The sequence below is a fragment of the Aplidium turbinatum genome, chromosome 17, assembly GCF_918807975.1.
Source record: "Aplidium turbinatum chromosome 17, kaAplTurb1.1, whole genome shotgun sequence".
Classification (NCBI taxonomy): domain Eukaryota; kingdom Metazoa; phylum Chordata; class Ascidiacea; order Aplousobranchia; family Polyclinidae; genus Aplidium; species Aplidium turbinatum.
The window spans coordinates 18391441-18408817 of NC_137488.1; the positions used below are offsets into that span (position 1 = coordinate 18391441).

The 17377-nt window shown below is 38.4% G+C and overlaps 2 protein-coding genes across 2 annotated transcripts; one reads left to right on the forward strand and one right to left on the reverse strand.

Annotated features, from left to right (window-relative positions):
* Positions 1 to 438: 438 nt before the first annotated feature.
* LOC145786592 (ras-like GTP-binding protein rhoA) lies at positions 439 to 2738 on the forward strand. The gene is made up of 3 exons (XM_082598276.1): positions 439 to 708; positions 998 to 1206; positions 1699 to 2738. The coding sequence occupies exons 1-3, from the start codon at positions 493 to 495 to the stop codon at positions 1910 to 1912; spliced, it is 639 nt and encodes a 212-aa protein (XP_082454402.1). The 5' UTR covers positions 439 to 492; the 3' UTR covers positions 1913 to 2738.
* Positions 2739 to 5656: 2918 nt separating this feature from the next.
* Positions 5657 to 13981, reverse strand: LOC145786597 (palmitoyl-protein thioesterase 1-like). The gene is made up of 7 exons (XM_082598281.1): positions 11606 to 13981; positions 11012 to 11160; positions 10350 to 10438; positions 9852 to 10022; positions 8743 to 8932; positions 8312 to 8383; positions 5657 to 6590 (listed from the first exon to the last, which is right to left on the reverse strand). The coding sequence occupies exons 1-7, from the start codon at positions 11685 to 11687 to the stop codon at positions 6468 to 6470; spliced, it is 876 nt and encodes a 291-aa protein (XP_082454407.1). The 5' UTR covers positions 11688 to 13981; the 3' UTR covers positions 5657 to 6467.
* Between the last annotated feature and the right edge of the window lie 3396 nt (positions 13982 to 17377).

A 17377-nucleotide genomic window follows, 5' to 3' on the forward strand; every position in this document is an offset into this window, starting at 1 on the left:
ATTTGTTTGTTAATTTAGTTGTTTAAATCGTTTTTAATGGTTACATTTTGTGACGAGAAACAAGTTTGTTAAATTCAAAATAATCGTGTCAACGTAATTTACAAGCTATTGGCAATTTCTAATATTTTCACATGTTAAGAGGCTACGGTATACCATTTGAAAACTTTTGCATTGCAACCTGAATGCAAAACTTCTATAAGTTATACTAAAAATAGCTCATAAACAAAACTCAAAGGTTGACTGTTTGTTGGTGACTTGCGCAATTCGGGCAGAACTCAAATCTCTATTTTAAAGTCGCGCGCTTGTGTGAAACCGCCGTGACGTCATTACGCATGATGCTCGATTGGTAGATTGGTAGATATTTATAGATCGGGTGAATTCAGCGTATATAAGTTAGATCGCTATTTGCTTATTATTCATAGTCCATTTGAAATCATCTTGTGCTGGTGTGAAAGAGAACCGATTCATTTAAAAACCAGTGTCAAAAAGCACATGCCGAAATTTATCAAGGATTTGTTTGATTTTTCTGAAATTTCCAAGACCCCACAATCAATGTCACCTGAACGTAAGAAGTTAGTCGTAGTTGGTGACGGCGATTGCGGAAAAACCTGTCTGCTAACAGTTTTCAGTAAAGATGAATTTCCGGACGTGTATCTACCTACCGTGTTCGAAACCTACGTAGCTGATTTGGATATAAATGGAAAGCAGGTAAACAAGTAAAAATTATTTCACTAAAAATGCTTAGCATTTTTTGTTTTCCCATAAACTTTTGTTTTAAACTATAGAATCATATTAAATTATAAGTGGAGTCTAAATGCAATAAAAAAGTTCAAGAATTATTTTTTATTATATAAGATCTACATTGAACTGTAAGCCTACTGTTTACATAAAGCATGTAAATAAGAAATTAGTGATTAGACGGAGCCATAAAAGTCATATTTTATCTTTTTGTCGTGTCAGTAAAATTTGAACAATGTTTTTCACTATACATTTTCAGGTTGAATTGGCATTATGGGACACGGCTGGCCAGGAAGACTATGACAGGCTGCGGCCATTTTCCTACACGAATTCTGACGTCGTTCTTATATGCTTCTCCATCGATTCACCCGATTCGTTGGAAAATGTGAAAGAAAAATGGTTTCCAGAGGTCCGGCACTTTTGCCCTACAATTCCTGTTGTTCTGGTTGGGACCAAATCTGATTTAAGGTAAAAATTGAACTTTAATGCAGTAATTGCGTGGCTAAGGGCCGAGGAAGGGAGGGAGCAATACAATAGCGTTGACAAGGGGACCAGAGGCTTCTTTTGGACCCGAGACTAAGATGAATAGAGGGGCCCTTGACCATTCCAAGGGGCCCGGGAAATTAAAAAAATCCCCTCGTGTTCTTGGATATGGTTTGTGTTTCTTCAAAGTGTCTGATTTCGGGGTCTGAGAGTCTCATTGGCACCAAGCCCAAGTTACCTTCTCAACGGCTCTGGGGCAATGGGCGCCGTCTTACCACAGCAATTTACTAAAAATCTGTTAAGCGCCAAGCTTAATGGTTCACATGATGTCATCAAGAGCGAAAAGTGTTTCTTCAGTTTTGGGTTTTGTGTTTCTTTTTTTCAGTTTTGCTGCAAAAAGCTTTGAAAATATTTGTGGCTATTAAGACTTTTATAGTGAAACTTAAAAAGTATTTATTCATGTACAATATGTTGCAGATTCGATGAAGCCACAATGAAGCAACTTTTGATCAACAAACAAGAACCTGTCAAGCTACATCAAGGCCAGAAGATGGCGCAATTGATCGGAGCTGTTCGGTATGTGGAATGTTCGGCGAAAATCAACGAAAATGTGAGAACAGTGTTTGAGACCGCCACCCAGTGTGCAGTGAAAAAAAGAAGGGTGCGCCACCGTAAATGGTTTTGCTTTTGATACTTTTCACCAGAAAAAAAAAGGAAAAGATAAAAGCGTATCGCAATGCGACGATGGAAACATGAGAGACACTTGCAACACGAGTTTCAGTTTTACTTCAACATTTACAGTAGGCTACAAACGAACACTGCAAACTTTTGTTGATTGTTTTTGCATTTTATTGTTTCTTTACATTTTCTTAGTTAGACAAGCAAGCACTTTTTATATTTATACTTTAAACATAAACCTAGTCGTATTTTTTGTTTAGCTTAAGTATTTTTCATTATCTCAAACCAATTTTTCTGATTGGTCATTACAATCATGTTGGTGTTGCAATGGTTGACGGGTGCAAATATTTGACCAGTGGTTTCCAACCTTTTTGCTGATACGAACCGTGACCCCTTTGAAAGAATTATCAATCATGCGGTACATCCTAACGTTTAAGACTAACCAATAGCTCAGTTGGTTAAGCGGCTTACTTCATCCACGAAGAAAGTTCAAGATGATTCGACTCTTGAGATGTGCACTTTAACAACGCACTCCAAAGATTGCTCTTTCTCTCTCTCTTTCACGGCACCTAGTTGATGAAATAATTCATAAACAACAGAGCCCGAGAGTAAAGATTCAATAACAAAAATAAGTTTAGTACTTTCATTTTCAGACATTTAAAAAACTTTTAAGACCACTGCTTCGTCGTTTTGGTCTAAGTTACTGTTGTTAAGTATATCTTACCACAAATGCACTTTGTATCTGTTGCTTGTTGTTCACTGTCCTAGTTGGTTATTCAAATTGTCACAAAATAGTTGGTCAATCAGTGTTATATTTTTAGAAATAAACTTTGTAAGAAAGGTTAGTAAGTGTGTATCGTGTCAGTGTGCATCTCTTTGTAAGAAAGCAAATAAAATTAACTGTAGTCTAAACCAATTTACCAAAAAAGCTACGGCAATATTTTGCATTGTTATGCTCATTTTTAATTTTATTGTTCTTTTTGTAGTTTCTGCCAAAAATTATCTAGTTAGCTGCTAGGTTATATCATTACCAATGCTGTAACCTGTAACCCAAAAAAGGAAGGGAAACTTACTTTTATGCCGAACATTAAAGCTTCCAAGCTCCTAATAGTGATCTTGAAAGTTCACATTCCGCTGAAAACGATATTCAAGACAACAGAAAATAATTAAAATCAAGAACCCGAGTTAATGAATATTTCGTTTAGCCTATTGGTTCTTTAAAGTTGACTTTAAGTGAAATGTTTCTAAATTCTGGCCTGAATAGCTTATGTAGTCTACCTAACCTAATACGTAGCCTAAATATTAGAGCTTTTCCTGAAATCAATATCATCAACGGAAGGTCTTAAAATTTCTCACAAGCGTATAGGAGATTGGTGGATTCTAGGGGAAAAACGATCTGCCTAGGTTAAACTCGTGTTAGCTCTACATTATCTAATATGGACAACCTTGTCTGATACAAATAAATAATAATAATTACAAAACTGAAAGCTTCATAGACCATCTTGCCACAAAAGCCACTGCATTCTGCTGGTGCAAAACCAAGGCAGTTAACAAACTTTTCGCTGATAGGAAACTGCAATTACAAAATTGCACAAACTGTAAGTACCCAGGCCCGGATTTAGGGGGGGGGGGCAGAGGGGGCAGTTGCCCCGGGCCCCCCAACTTTTGAAGGGCCCCCCTATGTAGAAAAAAATGTGATTTTGTGTTGTTTTATTCCTTTTGACCTTTAAAGTTTTTGCAAAATGCTGTGCAGTACTGGACTGATGCTACTGTAGACGTAGAGATGGCTTTTACGCGCCGTAGGCGCGAACAATTTTTTTGCACGGGGGGCCCCCCCGATCTAAAAGTGTCCCGGGCCCCATCAGCTAAATCCGGCCCTGTAAGTACCGACTGCGCAACACATCAGCTTCAGGCACAGAAGCACACACCAGCAGCCCAGACCAATTTAAGCAATAATGAAAAACACTACCCGCTAGATGGCGAGGTGATAAGTGTGTGAAACTGTAAACATTCGGTTCGATTCTTGGTCGAGCTATGCATAAACTTTTAAAAACTGCACCAAAAATTAAGCCTATTGTTGTTGTGTAAAATAATGACGATAAGTCGGGAATAGGCTAATAATACATGGTAATAAACAAACAAAACAAAGTAACCTTAGCGGGTTTAACATAATGTATTACACACAAACAAAAATATATAACATAATAACTCAAACGCTTTCGACACGTACGTGTGTCCTCCTCAGCAATTACTTATTATATCTGCAATATAGGCCTACATAAAATGAAAATTGTAAGATAAATTTTGACTATGCACTGTAGGCTAACTGTAACGACATTCTGGACTGAAAAGCACAAACTGAACAAGTAATACAGGAAAGATTACGAGTAAATTATACGGCGGGAAACAGATCACATGAGGTAACTACAGGCATGCGACAAACAATTAGAATACACACAAAAGGAACGATGAGCCACAGGCGAATAACTGCCGGTTGAGATCCGTCTCTTTCCGATTGTTTTGTTGCCGGGAAATTATTCCATCCATTAGATGCCGCTAAATGGAGAGCAGTCCTTAACGTGCATTGCTCAAGCGCACACCCCGAGCGCCGAACCAGCGCCACTTGATCTTGAAGCTTCTTTGTTTATGAAGTCATGCGCTGACTAACTGAGCTATCGTAGCTAAGCTACAGGAAATAGCCTAGCCTACTTACTTCACAATAAATTGTTTACATCTATTCTAGTTTTCACAACGTATTGACCTCAATATTAAAACATCGGTAAGTCTGAAGTAATTTCGCGCTGCAACAATATGGCAGACTCTGATTATACAATATACAGTTTTCTATCATTTTTGAACCCTGTTGTAAAATTATGAGGCTACGCACGTTATTGTGGCAAGTTAACTGCCTTTTCATTGATTTAACATTTCCTTTTCACTTGTGTGCAGAGTCTGTGTTTTAAAATTAGACAATTTCGCATTTTGTAATAATACACGCAGTCAGATTCGAATTGACTTGATTGCTAAGTAACGGATCTAGAAAAAATTGCAGGAAAACTCGCCTAACGTGTTCACCGACTTCTCTTGTGACAGTGCTTCTCAAACCTTTTTTTCTGCGGCTCAAAATTCACTTACTCTTTTGCTAAAATGATTTTCACGGCCATTTTGGAATCAACTTTACTCTCAAGCTCTTCAACATTTTCTTGGTTAATTTAACCAAAGCAAGCCAAGCAGTCAGTGGCAAGAGCCGTCACGAGACTTTAACGTTGCTCTGAAATCGAACCCTCTGTTTTACTGGATTCTAGCGGCTAATGAACACTAAACAACCGCGTTTTCATTCGTATCTGGCGACTGGTGATTGATGAAGCCTTCGATGATGACATTTCTGTACTGTTGTCTTGCCAAAACACAACCGTGTAAGGTTGATGGGTGTACAATAGAAGTCCTTCGGAGCGTTTGGTCGTCATCATTCGACCGATGGGGCTATTGCCGCGTTAAAACAGGTGTCCGACAAATTGTTCGTAAAACAAATGTTCGTAAAATTAATTCTTCGTAAAACAATTCTTCCTAAAGCATTTTTTCGTGCATGCAGTTAAAATTTGATATATACGAAGAAATGCTTTACGAAGAATTGTTTTACGGATTTCATTTCACGAAAAACAGTTTACGAACAATTGCTTACGAACAATTTGCCTATAACCGTTAAAACATTGTCACAAGCCGCGACTTAATTTCCTGAACGGGTCATTTACGGCAGGAAGACATCATCATCGAACTTTGTGTGTTATGGATGTTTAATTGCCAAGCCAGCCCACAGTGATTATTTCACCACGATTGTCCCGCTACATTCACTCAAATGACACGACAAATCACATTGTTACATCAATTCAATTGCTTTTGTCACAATACGTATTTTACATACTTCAGTGCTTTTGTTTAAAAGATAAGTAATTTTCCTTCCTGGAGAAGATAGCAACTTTATATGACGCTAATTACGCTTGATAGCTCAAGTTTATGTGGGAAACCAAAACGCTAGGTACCCAGTGGCGGCGCAGGATAATGGTTGTTACTGTACTAAACATTATGACTGAAAGTACCGTATTATTTCATCATCATCTTCATGCACAGCACTCAAGAACATTTGTTTGCACCGTGGATGCCGCGTTGTATAAACATTGTTATTATTACAGTATGAATGTTATTTTGGTGTATAAGTGTTTGAAGAAAGCCTGCGAGTCTGAGATGTGAATACCAAAAATCGCATTCTCTTTGATAGCTTATCGGTGTGACTTCTGCAGTGGGATGGTCATGGATGCACACCAGCCTCAAAACACAGCCAGTGGAGGACAAGATCAAAGGTATGTTCACACATAAAATAGTAGAGAAAGTGCATTTGGTGGTGGAAGAAATAGGTCTCGTAGATCAGTTACGATTGATTAGATTACTGTAAGTCTTAGCACGTTAAGTTGTACAGGGCAGTGGACAGCGGGTAAAAAAAATTACAAATCCCTAAACCTGATTTTCAGAATTAAGACTAGTTTCTAGCATGTCGTTGCCATAGCAACCGGTCACTGCAAGTACGCGATGATGTTGTCGATGAACCACTGGTTGCTGATTTGCAAGTGGTCGCCGTCAGTGGCCAGGAAGACGAGTTGGTTGTTTTTGTCCATCGCTTGGAGACCAAGTTGATCCTGCAAAGCACGGTGACTTTTCAAACATCGCAAGATCACAGCGTTTCAGTTCGGTTAAGCAGGCTATAGCCCTAAGAAGGGCTGCAGGCATTTCTCTCTACAGCAGCGTACTGTTCATACATGAGAGAAATCAAGGGCAATATTCAAGGGACGCCACTCCGCAACCGATGTTCCGCTTATATGCTATAAAGCAGGGCTATGGAGTCGGAGTCGTCAAAAAAAGGGCCGACTACGGGTTGATAAAAAAAACGATGAACAATAAAATTTTTGTTTGCAATAACTCAAACTTTTTTAAAAGATTGTTTCTTATTCTCTGTACTGAGCTCTAAAGCTGCACCAAAAAATAGAAGTATTGGTTTGTCAGTTTTATGAAAATCGCCGTTTCAACTTTGATTACAAATTTAATGAAGTGATTAAAAAAAATGAAAAAGAACAAATTTTTAGAAAAATCTGGCAACACTGAAGCCGGAGTCGGCCCGTTATAAACGGAGGAGTTGGAGTCGTATATTTTTCGCCCAATTCCACAGCCCTGCTATGAAGTGTTGATCAGCATTAAGCCAAAAATGACCATGTAGGCGGCCTAGGCCCAAAACGAAAGTAGGGGAATATAAATACGAAGTAGGACAACTGAAGGACCATATTGCTGCAACAAAATTTAGTGCTCCCGTAGTGTTAGGTCTACCACCGTATAAATGTATAGAAATATATGTAGGCTACAACGGGAAACATATTTATTTATTTTTATTATTTAAGCCATGTTGATGCAGCGGTAAAGCTGACGCTATAATAGTGGGCTAGTGGCATGTGATGGCCTCATAGTATAATAGAATATCGGCTGCGCAGCCGGCTGCGCGACGTTCGAAAGAACGTGGGTTCGACACCGCTCCAGAGCACGCGGCTGTGTCTCGGCAAAGACACTTAATGACAAGCCAAAATAAAGGAAGCAGCTGACTCGAAGACTATATGTCACTTCGCTGCTTCCTGTCGTCTGTTGTATCGCATCTGTGATCGCAATGCACTGTATGTTATCGCAATGGGCGCAAATAAAAACACGATTATTATTATTTATTCGTTGATCATAAATTTTCTTTTGCGATGCTTTTTTACTTGTTCTCATTGAATTTGCGTATCCAGTTGGTAAAACCAACACTGCAATTTTGCTATCGACAGTTGCTTGACTTTAAACTTAACATAGAATGGGAAACCAATGTTTACTTTTATGAGTTATTATTTTTTTTAGCGCTATTGGCTACACCCTTTCGTGTGGTTCATTTGTCATTTTCCAAAGTTAATTTTCTGTCAAAGCTTTGGTGTTGCCAGATGTGGAGAGTGCCACACGCTTTTTTGTTTGCAACTCCTGAAAGTTTGTCTTTTCCCTGTTTATCGCAGTTTTTCATGATGTCATGTTTTGATGATGTCTCTGTGTATTATGCTTTTTTACCTCAAAGACTTTAATTTGAATCTTTCACCAATAGATTCTCAAGGTAAACCTAACAATTTATTTGTTGAGAATTTATTTAATAAGGCAAAAAATGTTTTGCAGTTACGCCGATTATTGATATACGCGGTAACCTCCAGCTGTTCACTTTGCAAGAAAATAAGTAAAGTGAGTCATCCCTATGTTCTGCTGTCTTTGAAAAAACCAACCTCTGTTTTGGCGATTTAAAGAGTATATTTTAACTCGTCACATTTCTTAAAACCGTCGAAGTAACGTCACTTACTGTTTTGTACAATTCGGTTTCTTGCAAAGACAGAACTACATCTTCTTGTCCTGGGGCAAAAAAGCCGAACCACTGTAAAAGTAGAGATTGGTGAAAACGATTGCTGAACAACGTAAGTCACAAAACTTACTCTTGAAAATGCATGAAGTAAAAACATGCACAAATGGGAGATGGCTCCATCCGCGATCTGTGAGTGTGGCAAGGAGAAACAAACCGCAGATCACACCATCTGTAACTGCGCCATCTACCATGCGCCAAATGATGTGCGTGGTCTGCGTGAACTGGAATCTATTTATTGGCTGCTCGACATCTGCTCAAACATCTAGACCGAGTCGCCACCACTGCTAAAGCTCAAGGTCGGTAAGAGGAAGAGCCCCTCGACCCCTGGAGTGGCGAAGAAGAAGTAAAAACAAAATTAAGCACCAACTAACCTCGCTGGCGATTGGCTTGACCATGGTGTCCTGGTTAAACTTGACCATAACAAATTTATTGAGGGACATCAGTCGCTTTTTGTATGTTTCATTGACGGTGTTGTCGTTGTTGATATCAGGCATAAAGATGTTCTCTGATTTATAGGTCTCCTCATGAAGAGGGTCGTGCCAATACTCGGCCTGCACCAAACTAGAGTAAATAAAATGAACGTGTTTAAAACCAAGTATTTTAAACGAGAATTGTTGAAAAAGAAGTAACTGTGTTTGAAGGACAACACCCTAAAAATTAACCTTATTATTTTTCTCAGGCTTCATACAACATTTCGAAACGTTTCCTCAAACCAAAAAGAGTAAGAAAATAATCTAACTTATTACTCATGTTTGTTCCCTTCGAACACCAAATGAACATTGCTTAAAAGTAGAAAGTCATGGCGGAAAATAAAATTGTTTCAATTCTTTATAGCTAGTTCTATGCATCTGCTTTGGTCTAGTGGTTCAGTAAAAAACTTTCTAACAACTCCCGGCCAATGCATAAGCTACCATTGAATTTTAAAACTTTAGTATTTTATATTTTATGTCTGAAGACATTGAATTAACGTAAAAATACTATTATTGCTATTCTGAAAAGCTAAGACAGTACTTTTTCATTAAACGGTGTGATTACGTTACATTCAAAGGGTTACCATTTGGCTGGCCCATCTGGGTAAACATAAGCATGATGACGTAACCAAAACATAGTTTACACTTTACACGGATCGTGCAGGTGCATGGTAGTAGTTTGTTTGTCGTATCCAGGCTTACGCCCGGTGATTGAAGATTAAGTGGACGGGAAGGCAAGGAAGCCAATCTTCGTGACCACCTTCAGGCATGCCTGTGTCTTACCAAAGACACAGCCACATGCTCTTGAGCGGTGTCGAACCGGCGCCCTTTCGAACGTCGTTCCAAGGCTCTCACCACTCCGCAATGCAGCCGACAGTATGATGGTAGTAGTGAAGTCGTTGTTACCGCGAGATTGTGAACCGCTAATCAAGCACAGACTTTAAGCACATGAAAATAACGAATTGAGTTTTTAACAGATACCGGTAGCAAATAAAAACTCTTTAACTTACTGGCTTTGAATGCTGGGATTATAAGCAGCAGTGTTCAAGACGTGGTCAATGGTCTTGCAAAAAGCAACATTGCTAGGACACTTAGGAAAGCCATATACACCTTGATGTTGCCCTCCAAATGTGATCAGATTGTGCATCTGGATCCCATCGCATTGCTGTACAAGTGCTCGACTGAATGAAGGTGCAATACGATGACAACATAAATTTCCAATCAAGAAAAAGATACAAGAAATGCAACACACTAGTTGTGAATTGAAAAGCAATTTAATTCTCTTAGAAATGTAGGCTGTAAAAATGCTTCATATTTTATGTTGAAACAATAATGCCTAATCACTTGCTGCTACTAGTAATACAACATGTGTTACGCACACTCATTACTTATACTCAGTAAGTTAAATGAAACTCAGGTATGAAGCAAGATTTGAAAAATTGGATTGTGAAAAAACAATTGCTGAAAATATGTTCTTAGGCCTATGTTAAACACAGTGTAAAACTTACAGAAACTGGCCACCTTGCGAAAATCCCATGGCATTAAATCCATTTGCAAGCTTGGCATCACCTTTCACCTTCTCACAGGCCATGTCGATCTAATTGTGACAAGACAATAATAATTTTGAAAAGATAATGCATCACTAAAGTTGAATTTTAGCATCAATATCTTTGCAGTTGGCCAAATCCTATTGTGTTACTAGTAAAGTAAAGTTAACCACAAGCAATCCCTAAAAATAGGCCAAGATATCAAACACCAGAGCTTTCAACATAAAAACCAAACACTGTCACTGTTCTGAGAAGATAATTCAAGTTGTATTTATAAACTATTTATAAAAAACACTTTTATAAAAATGCCTTTATAGAAATGAGATAAATTTCATGTTTTGTAAATATATTTAAAAAAAGTTCAGTAGCCTGTATCTCTTCTATTACAGAAGTTAAACAATGCTTAAAAAGGCAAAAAAGCACAAAACATCAACATATTTATCTTGCTACTAGTCTTTTTGTAACACAAAGGTAGATATAGTAGGTTTGCTTTGGGTTTATTAGTGAAACGTTTAAATCAACTGAAAAAAAGAATCAAATCCCAAGATAAACATTGGTAGCATCGTCTTTCAGTTTGGCCAAATATATTTGCATTGCAGAGGAAATTGAATTTTTAATCAAACCTGAGTTTGGATGGGCATGAGAAAACCATTTAATGTATCAGCCACAGTAGTGTCTCCAATTTGAAGGGAGTGAATGTATATTCCAGGTATTTCATTCTCAACCATCCTCATAATGGAACCCATACTGAATGGATTGCAGCAGGTGTCCCCTGAATCAGATGGTGGTAGTAATTTGCATTGATGTTGCGTGGGAATGAACAGGCGTGGCCAATGTTTTATGCTTGTTTACGTAACTATATACGGATGATCAAACAACTAACGTGCTGCCACAACCACCATAAAAGTGATCTAACAGTAAACACATATGGCATGGTAATTTAATGATTCAGGGCGTTTTCATCCTTAGACTGAGATAGCCTTCTTGAATGCAGGATCATATCAGCCCAAACTTGCATCAAAACGATCATAAATATCTACATAAAAATACGCTTTATACTTGTTAAAAAACCTTCATTTTAAAATATTTCAAACCAATTATAATGTTACAATAATCACATCAAGGATAAAATTATGATACAAAGTATTTTTTAAAGGTAATTTTCATTCCTTCGGTGAATGTTACAATAACGTTTTGCAATTTACTTAGTAACTTACCCATCCCATGCCATATCACAAGAGGTGTTGGATCGGCAGCAGCAAGCACAAAAATTGAAACTATGACAGCCAAGCTTATCATTTTGTCTTTAAACAAAACAATGCCAAAGAAGATTAAAATACCAAGTTTATGAAATTGGTCATTGTGAAACAATTAACAAGCAACATTAAATAAGCAATATTAAAAAAAATCTTTGTCTAAAATTCATGTTTTCTGTCTGATTGCAATTAATATTACAGTTCAGTTCAGTTTATTTTTTTGTTTTGTTGGCGAAAAAGAAAGACACAAAAAGCAAAAACACAATAAACACAAATAATTCGCACAACAAGGATGGCGGCGAAAGACCAAAAGGTCACCAAAGTCAGCTGCCACCCAAACATTTAAACAAAAGACCCAAAATTAAGAACATTAACACATATATAATATATAGCACAATACCAGCACTTTACGTAATACAATAACCAGTGACGTTCGGTGGCTTAAACCATTGGGAAAGCAACTTGGAAATATGTTGCAGCAAGGTAGTAGGCACGAGGGGCGTAACCGTCGGGCGAAGCCCGAAGGCGTGTTGCCGAAGGCAACACTTCCAGCGGGGGGTCTGGGGGGCCTCCCCCAGAAATTTTTGAAAAACACTTCCAATTTGGTGCGCTCTGAGAGCATTTCCAAAACAAAATCTTCGGACTTTCCCAGTCCGAGGATAAAGATTCAATCAATCAATCAAACTGGGACTAGTTTAGAATGTTGGCTGCTTTTTTAGACTGAGCACAAAAACTTATTGTCAATGTCATCTGTAAGCATTTACGACATGCATTGGACTGGTGCACTAGTAAAGAGCAAATAATTAGCCTATAAATTAAGCTAGTCCATTCTTGAAGAACACAAGTACGGTATGTTTGCTCTGAACTTGTGATGTCAGTCTATTGACCCAAAGAATTTAAAAAACACTTGTGCTGTTTCAGTACTGGTTGGTTAATGTACCTTTTGGAATTGCATGTCTTATTGTAGAATCTATGTTTTTTTTGGTAAGAGAACCAGCTTTATTTTCAGCGTACTCAGTAGCCTATAGTTACAAGCCCGAAAATCACTCATGCGTAGAGGCTGTATTCCTTTCGCCTGAAACCAAAAGCAGCCACTATGAGATACGCATGACGTCACTGGGAAAGCAACTTTAACCACAACACCAGATAACACATCTGATTGGCTAAGCAGCTGGTGTCGTTTTGCAAAACGATTGAGGATTGGATAAAACGAAGGCGTTTTTCAATGTAGGGTAAGCAACTTTGAAAGTTGATTTCCCTGGAGCTTCAGTGATGGTTTCTGACAAAAGCGTTTGCGTTAATTGGCATTTATAGGCAAGAAATGCGGTTTGATGAGGACTTAGACTATTCACAAGCGTTACGAGTAATTCTAGTCACGAACACAGTAATTTTCAAGTTAAAATAGACTTGATAAAAATAATAAGAAGTTAAACCTAGAATTCAGTCATTATATTTTGCATAGTTTTCGCTCAGGTAAGCACTGCTTTCCTTGCTTTCCCTCACCGATCGTCACTGACAATAACAATGGAATAACACAGGGCAACATAAAAAAAAACTATGTAGAGAAATAAGCGGATGATGCGTTTCAGGAGTGATCATTGTACAAATTCTTTAATAAACATTTATATTTAAATTTAAAAACAATTTAAGACTTTTCTTTTATTTCTTTTGGTACTTGATTGCATAGTTTCACTCCATTAAAACATAGCATCTTCTTACCAGAGTTTGACGTTGTAGAAGGCAAATATAAATCATTCTTTTGGTTCTGACGGGTTTTATGATGGTGAATTTCGTTTACAAAAATAAAGCAGCCAGCAAAGGCCCGGGGCAGCATTTTGTGCACATATTTGTACATAAATTTTGCAGTCTTTAATTTAATAATATCGTCAATTCTGAGCACATTAAATTGGTGATAAAGAACAGTTGTATTTGTTGACCTCGGTAAAAATAAGCAGGATCGAATGAACTTGTTTTGTAACACTTGTAGTAAATTGAGAAACATTTTACTAACATTCTTACAATTGAGAAACATTTTAGGACTCGATTAAAAGGGGTCGCGAGCAAAAAAGTTTGGGAAGCCCTGGTCTAGAAGATACCTACCTTTTCTTCTGGTGTTGTTGGAAATTGTTTAAGCTTGGGCTATCCAAAGAACTTAATGCAATAGCCTATAATCATCATCATTGTCAGCCATTGTTGTTCCACTGCAGAACGAAGGCCTTCCCCATATCTTTATGATTTTGTCTGTTTTTGCACGTTTGTGTCCAGTGTTTGTCGAATTGGTAGAGTTCGTCTCGCCATCTTGTTTTCTGCTTCCCTCTTTTGCATTTATTGTCAAGCGGTACCCAGTCAGTAGCTCTTCTTGTCCATCTGTTGTCAGTTGTTCACATGATATGTCCTGCCCAATAGCCTATAATAAACTTAGTTAAAAAAAAACAGCAAATAAAAACAATCATCTACCACAAGTAGCTAAACTGAATTAGGCTACGAAGTAAGCCAGTACCCTATAAGTAGCCATTGGAATCTAAACACTTCTCCAAACCCCCGTTCATCACGAGATAACCTTCTCAAAAATCAGAAACCAATCTTTGACCTTTGTTAGAATGACATGTACCATATGTAGCTGTAGGCTATTGATTTTGCTGTACAAGTCAGAAACAAACTGATTGAATTGATAGCTGCTATTAAGCACACTATGCTCTCAAATGACTGCAAATTTGCTTGAGAAGATGGCCAACTGTTGCTCGCCTTCTTTGTGCGCTTAGCAAAAACAATATTTACATTTTGCAACAACCTGATAAGACTAAACCTGCACCAATATTGTTGTAAGCATTGCGAACGCTCAAATTTTTTTCTAGATCTCCTTGTGGTTGTTGCGTTACTTATGTAGCCTATGGTATTGAGGTATTGTGACAAAACTAAACTCAATGTAGGCCTATAACTTCACTATTTACCAGCTTTCTTTTTGTCACAAGACAAAACAAGAGATGCTTCGCACGCATCGTTGCCGATAGTCATGGTCTGGTAATTGCGACAACAATCGCCACCAGATGCTGCTGCACATCTCTTCAACCAATCTAACATCATCAACAACATTTCGACAACCGGAAAACTCCACTCTGCCAATCTCGGTAACCGACCCCTGTGCTAGATCCTTTTCAATCAAGCTTATTTATAGAAAATCTATTAGAGGAGTAGTATTTGTATAAATATAGGCTAAGCTTATTGGAAAATGATCCAGCAGATTACAATTCATTTTTTAGCTGCATAAGATTGGATTAGCATGAAAATAATTGTTAATGATATGGAAGACTGGTCAGGACTTAATTACAAAACTGCAGTAAAAAAATCTCACAACAGAGAAACTTGGCGCTTCACTGCCTCCGACCCTCGACGAGAGGAACTTAATTATGAATTGTTTTACATTTCAAGGTATGTCGTTAACCGAGTCGTTGATAACAAGTCTGCATCCACCCCGATAGGTCAGTGATGAGTGATGTATAGCATCTTTTCACATATAAACTAGGTGGGCACTTGCCCACCTAGTCCCTTTGCTTGCCCCCCTAGCCCTTTCTTTGCCCCCCTAGTTTGAAACTAGGTGGGCAATTTTTAAGATTTAATTTTTGTTTAAATTAGATCCAAGTTAAAGAATGAGCAGCTAAATTCAGTGGTTCTCAACTTTTTTTGGCTGTTACCCTAATCTCAGCCCTGAAGTGAGCCAATCACCCCCAAGATTAATTTTCAAAAACAAAAGTGTTTATTGCTATGTATTTCAAAGGGCTAACTATGACAATCAAAATGCAATACAATGCTGAATAGCCTACTAGCCTACCGGTAAACATTCAATGCGCAGGTTGGGCCTGGACTTCAGCCGCCAGCTTTGTGATCCTGGGCTTTGTGGTACTGAGGGCGATTCTTGTGTCGCTTTCGACACCCAGGCGATTGCGCTTCTTTGTCTTCATTCCCAAGACAGTTGAAAACCTTTGTTCACAGCGATACGTTGTTGAAAAAGATATCAGGATATTTAATGCAGTGTCGCTGATGTTGGTGAGTCCTGGAGTCTGCCAAACCAGAAGGGTTCCAATCCAAGCTTTTCCCCTTGAAATTAAGTTTCAACGCTTCGTTCATTCGAGAGTGATAAATTCTTGTTTGGCCGGAAAGTCGTCATCATCCACCTGGCTGTTAACACATGTAAAGGGCTCAGCGCAACATTGGAGACTATAGCCGTGTCCAAATTCGGAAAGTAGTTGTCCAATGTCCATCTTCTTGGCTTGCTGGCCTAAGTGGTCAGCTATATGTCCTCCTCGCCGCTGTCAACTCAAGTCCATTGCCTTCGAAGTACATGTCAAGCGTCTGCAACTGCACTACCGTACTGTGCCTCTTCCAACTCGGTTGTTCCACAATTTAACCTTCGCGATAAATGCAGCTACGGCTACTTTGGTGTCGATCACAGTTACATTCTTGCCTTGAATTAAAAGATTGTCTTTGTTCAATTCACCAAAGATATTAGCCAGGTTGCACAGCTGGTAAATCCACTGTTGGTTAGGAAAATATTCAGCCAAGTTGGACTTCTTTTCTGTCAGAAAAATATGGACACCCTCACGAACTTCGACCAAGGGGGTTATCACCTTGCCATGAAACAGCCATCGTAAGCCTACTTCTGTGTGGTAGGCCTACAGTAATGCTTCGTATCTTTCTTCTATCTTCTTGCACAGTTCCTTGAAAAGACGGCTGTTCAATTCCTTCGCTTTTATAAAGCTCACAACCTTCACTTGCTTCATTGTTTCTAAATCGGGTCTCGTTACCCCCCAAAAATATGGAAATAACCCCCCCCCCCCCCGGGGGTAATTCACCCCCAGGTTGGGAACCACTGATTTAAAACTTCTGAGCCTACCTTCGACCTTGCTTATAATATCCTTAATGTTCCATTCAAGCAGATTAATTAATATCAATTTGTGTTGAGTAGGCTACCGGTACCTCAAATTTTGTGTGAGATTCTAGATGTCTGAATTCCGAGGTTTGTTTCCTGATTTTCATCAAAATAAAATACCAGCTCTTTAAAATCATCTAATTCTGCAAAGATTCAACTCATTATAATATCTTAGCAGTTGTGTTTCATATAGGCTATTATCATAGTTGTTTCTTTTTACTTTAGTACAAGAGACCTCTGCAATTAAATGTTGCTAGATTAAATTTTATTACATTATTATTTACAAAATATTGTGGGCGGGGATGAATATAGGAATCAATTATGGGTCTCAAAAGTTTAGTCTAGTTGATATGCCTTTTCACCCACAATTTGCCTGACAAATCTAACTTACATTTTTAAGCTTAGGCCTACATGTTTTACGCTCGGGAAAAAATGCCCGTTTTCCCACCATTTACGCGCGAAAAGTGCCCTTTTTAACATAACTCTCGCCGCCTCGCGCTAAAAGTGCCCTTTTTTGAAAATTTGCCCACCTAGTTCCAATTTGTGAAAAGATGCTATGATAGTGATGTGATAACTTAGGCTACAACTGCAAGATAAAACAGCGCTGGTTCGACTCTCGGGGCGTGCGCTTGAGCAGTGCCGGTCTTTGGGGTGTGCAAACCGTGCGATCGCACAGGGCCCGCAATTTACTCAGAAAATGCAGTAATTTTGTCATTTCCAATAGAAAAATTCAACAAAGGAATTAGCAACAAGAAAACGTAGAGACTCAACGGGTGCAACCTATTTCGTCCCCTGAAAAGATCGAG

Coding starts and splice junctions, on each gene's coding strand:
- LOC145786597 (XM_082598281.1), bottom strand. CDS start 11,687: ATGATAAGCTTGGCTGTCATAGTTTCAATTTTTGTGCTTGCTGCTGCC. Junction 10,439..11,011: donor TCATGCCCATCCAAACTCAG/GTTTGATTAAAA, acceptor TGTCACAATTAG/ATCGACATGGCCTGTGAGAA. Junction 10,023..10,349: donor TCGCAAGGTGGCCAGTTTCT/GTAAGTTTTACA, acceptor ACCTTCATTCAG/TCGAGCACTTGTACAGCAAT.
- LOC145786592 (XM_082598276.1), top strand. CDS start 493: ATGCCGAAATTTATCAAGGATTTGTTTGATTTTTCTGAAATTTCCAAG. Junction 709..997: donor TGGATATAAATGGAAAGCAG/GTAAACAAGTAA, acceptor ATACATTTTCAG/GTTGAATTGGCATTATGGGA. Junction 1,207..1,698: donor GGGACCAAATCTGATTTAAG/GTAAAAATTGAA, acceptor AATATGTTGCAG/ATTCGATGAAGCCACAATGA.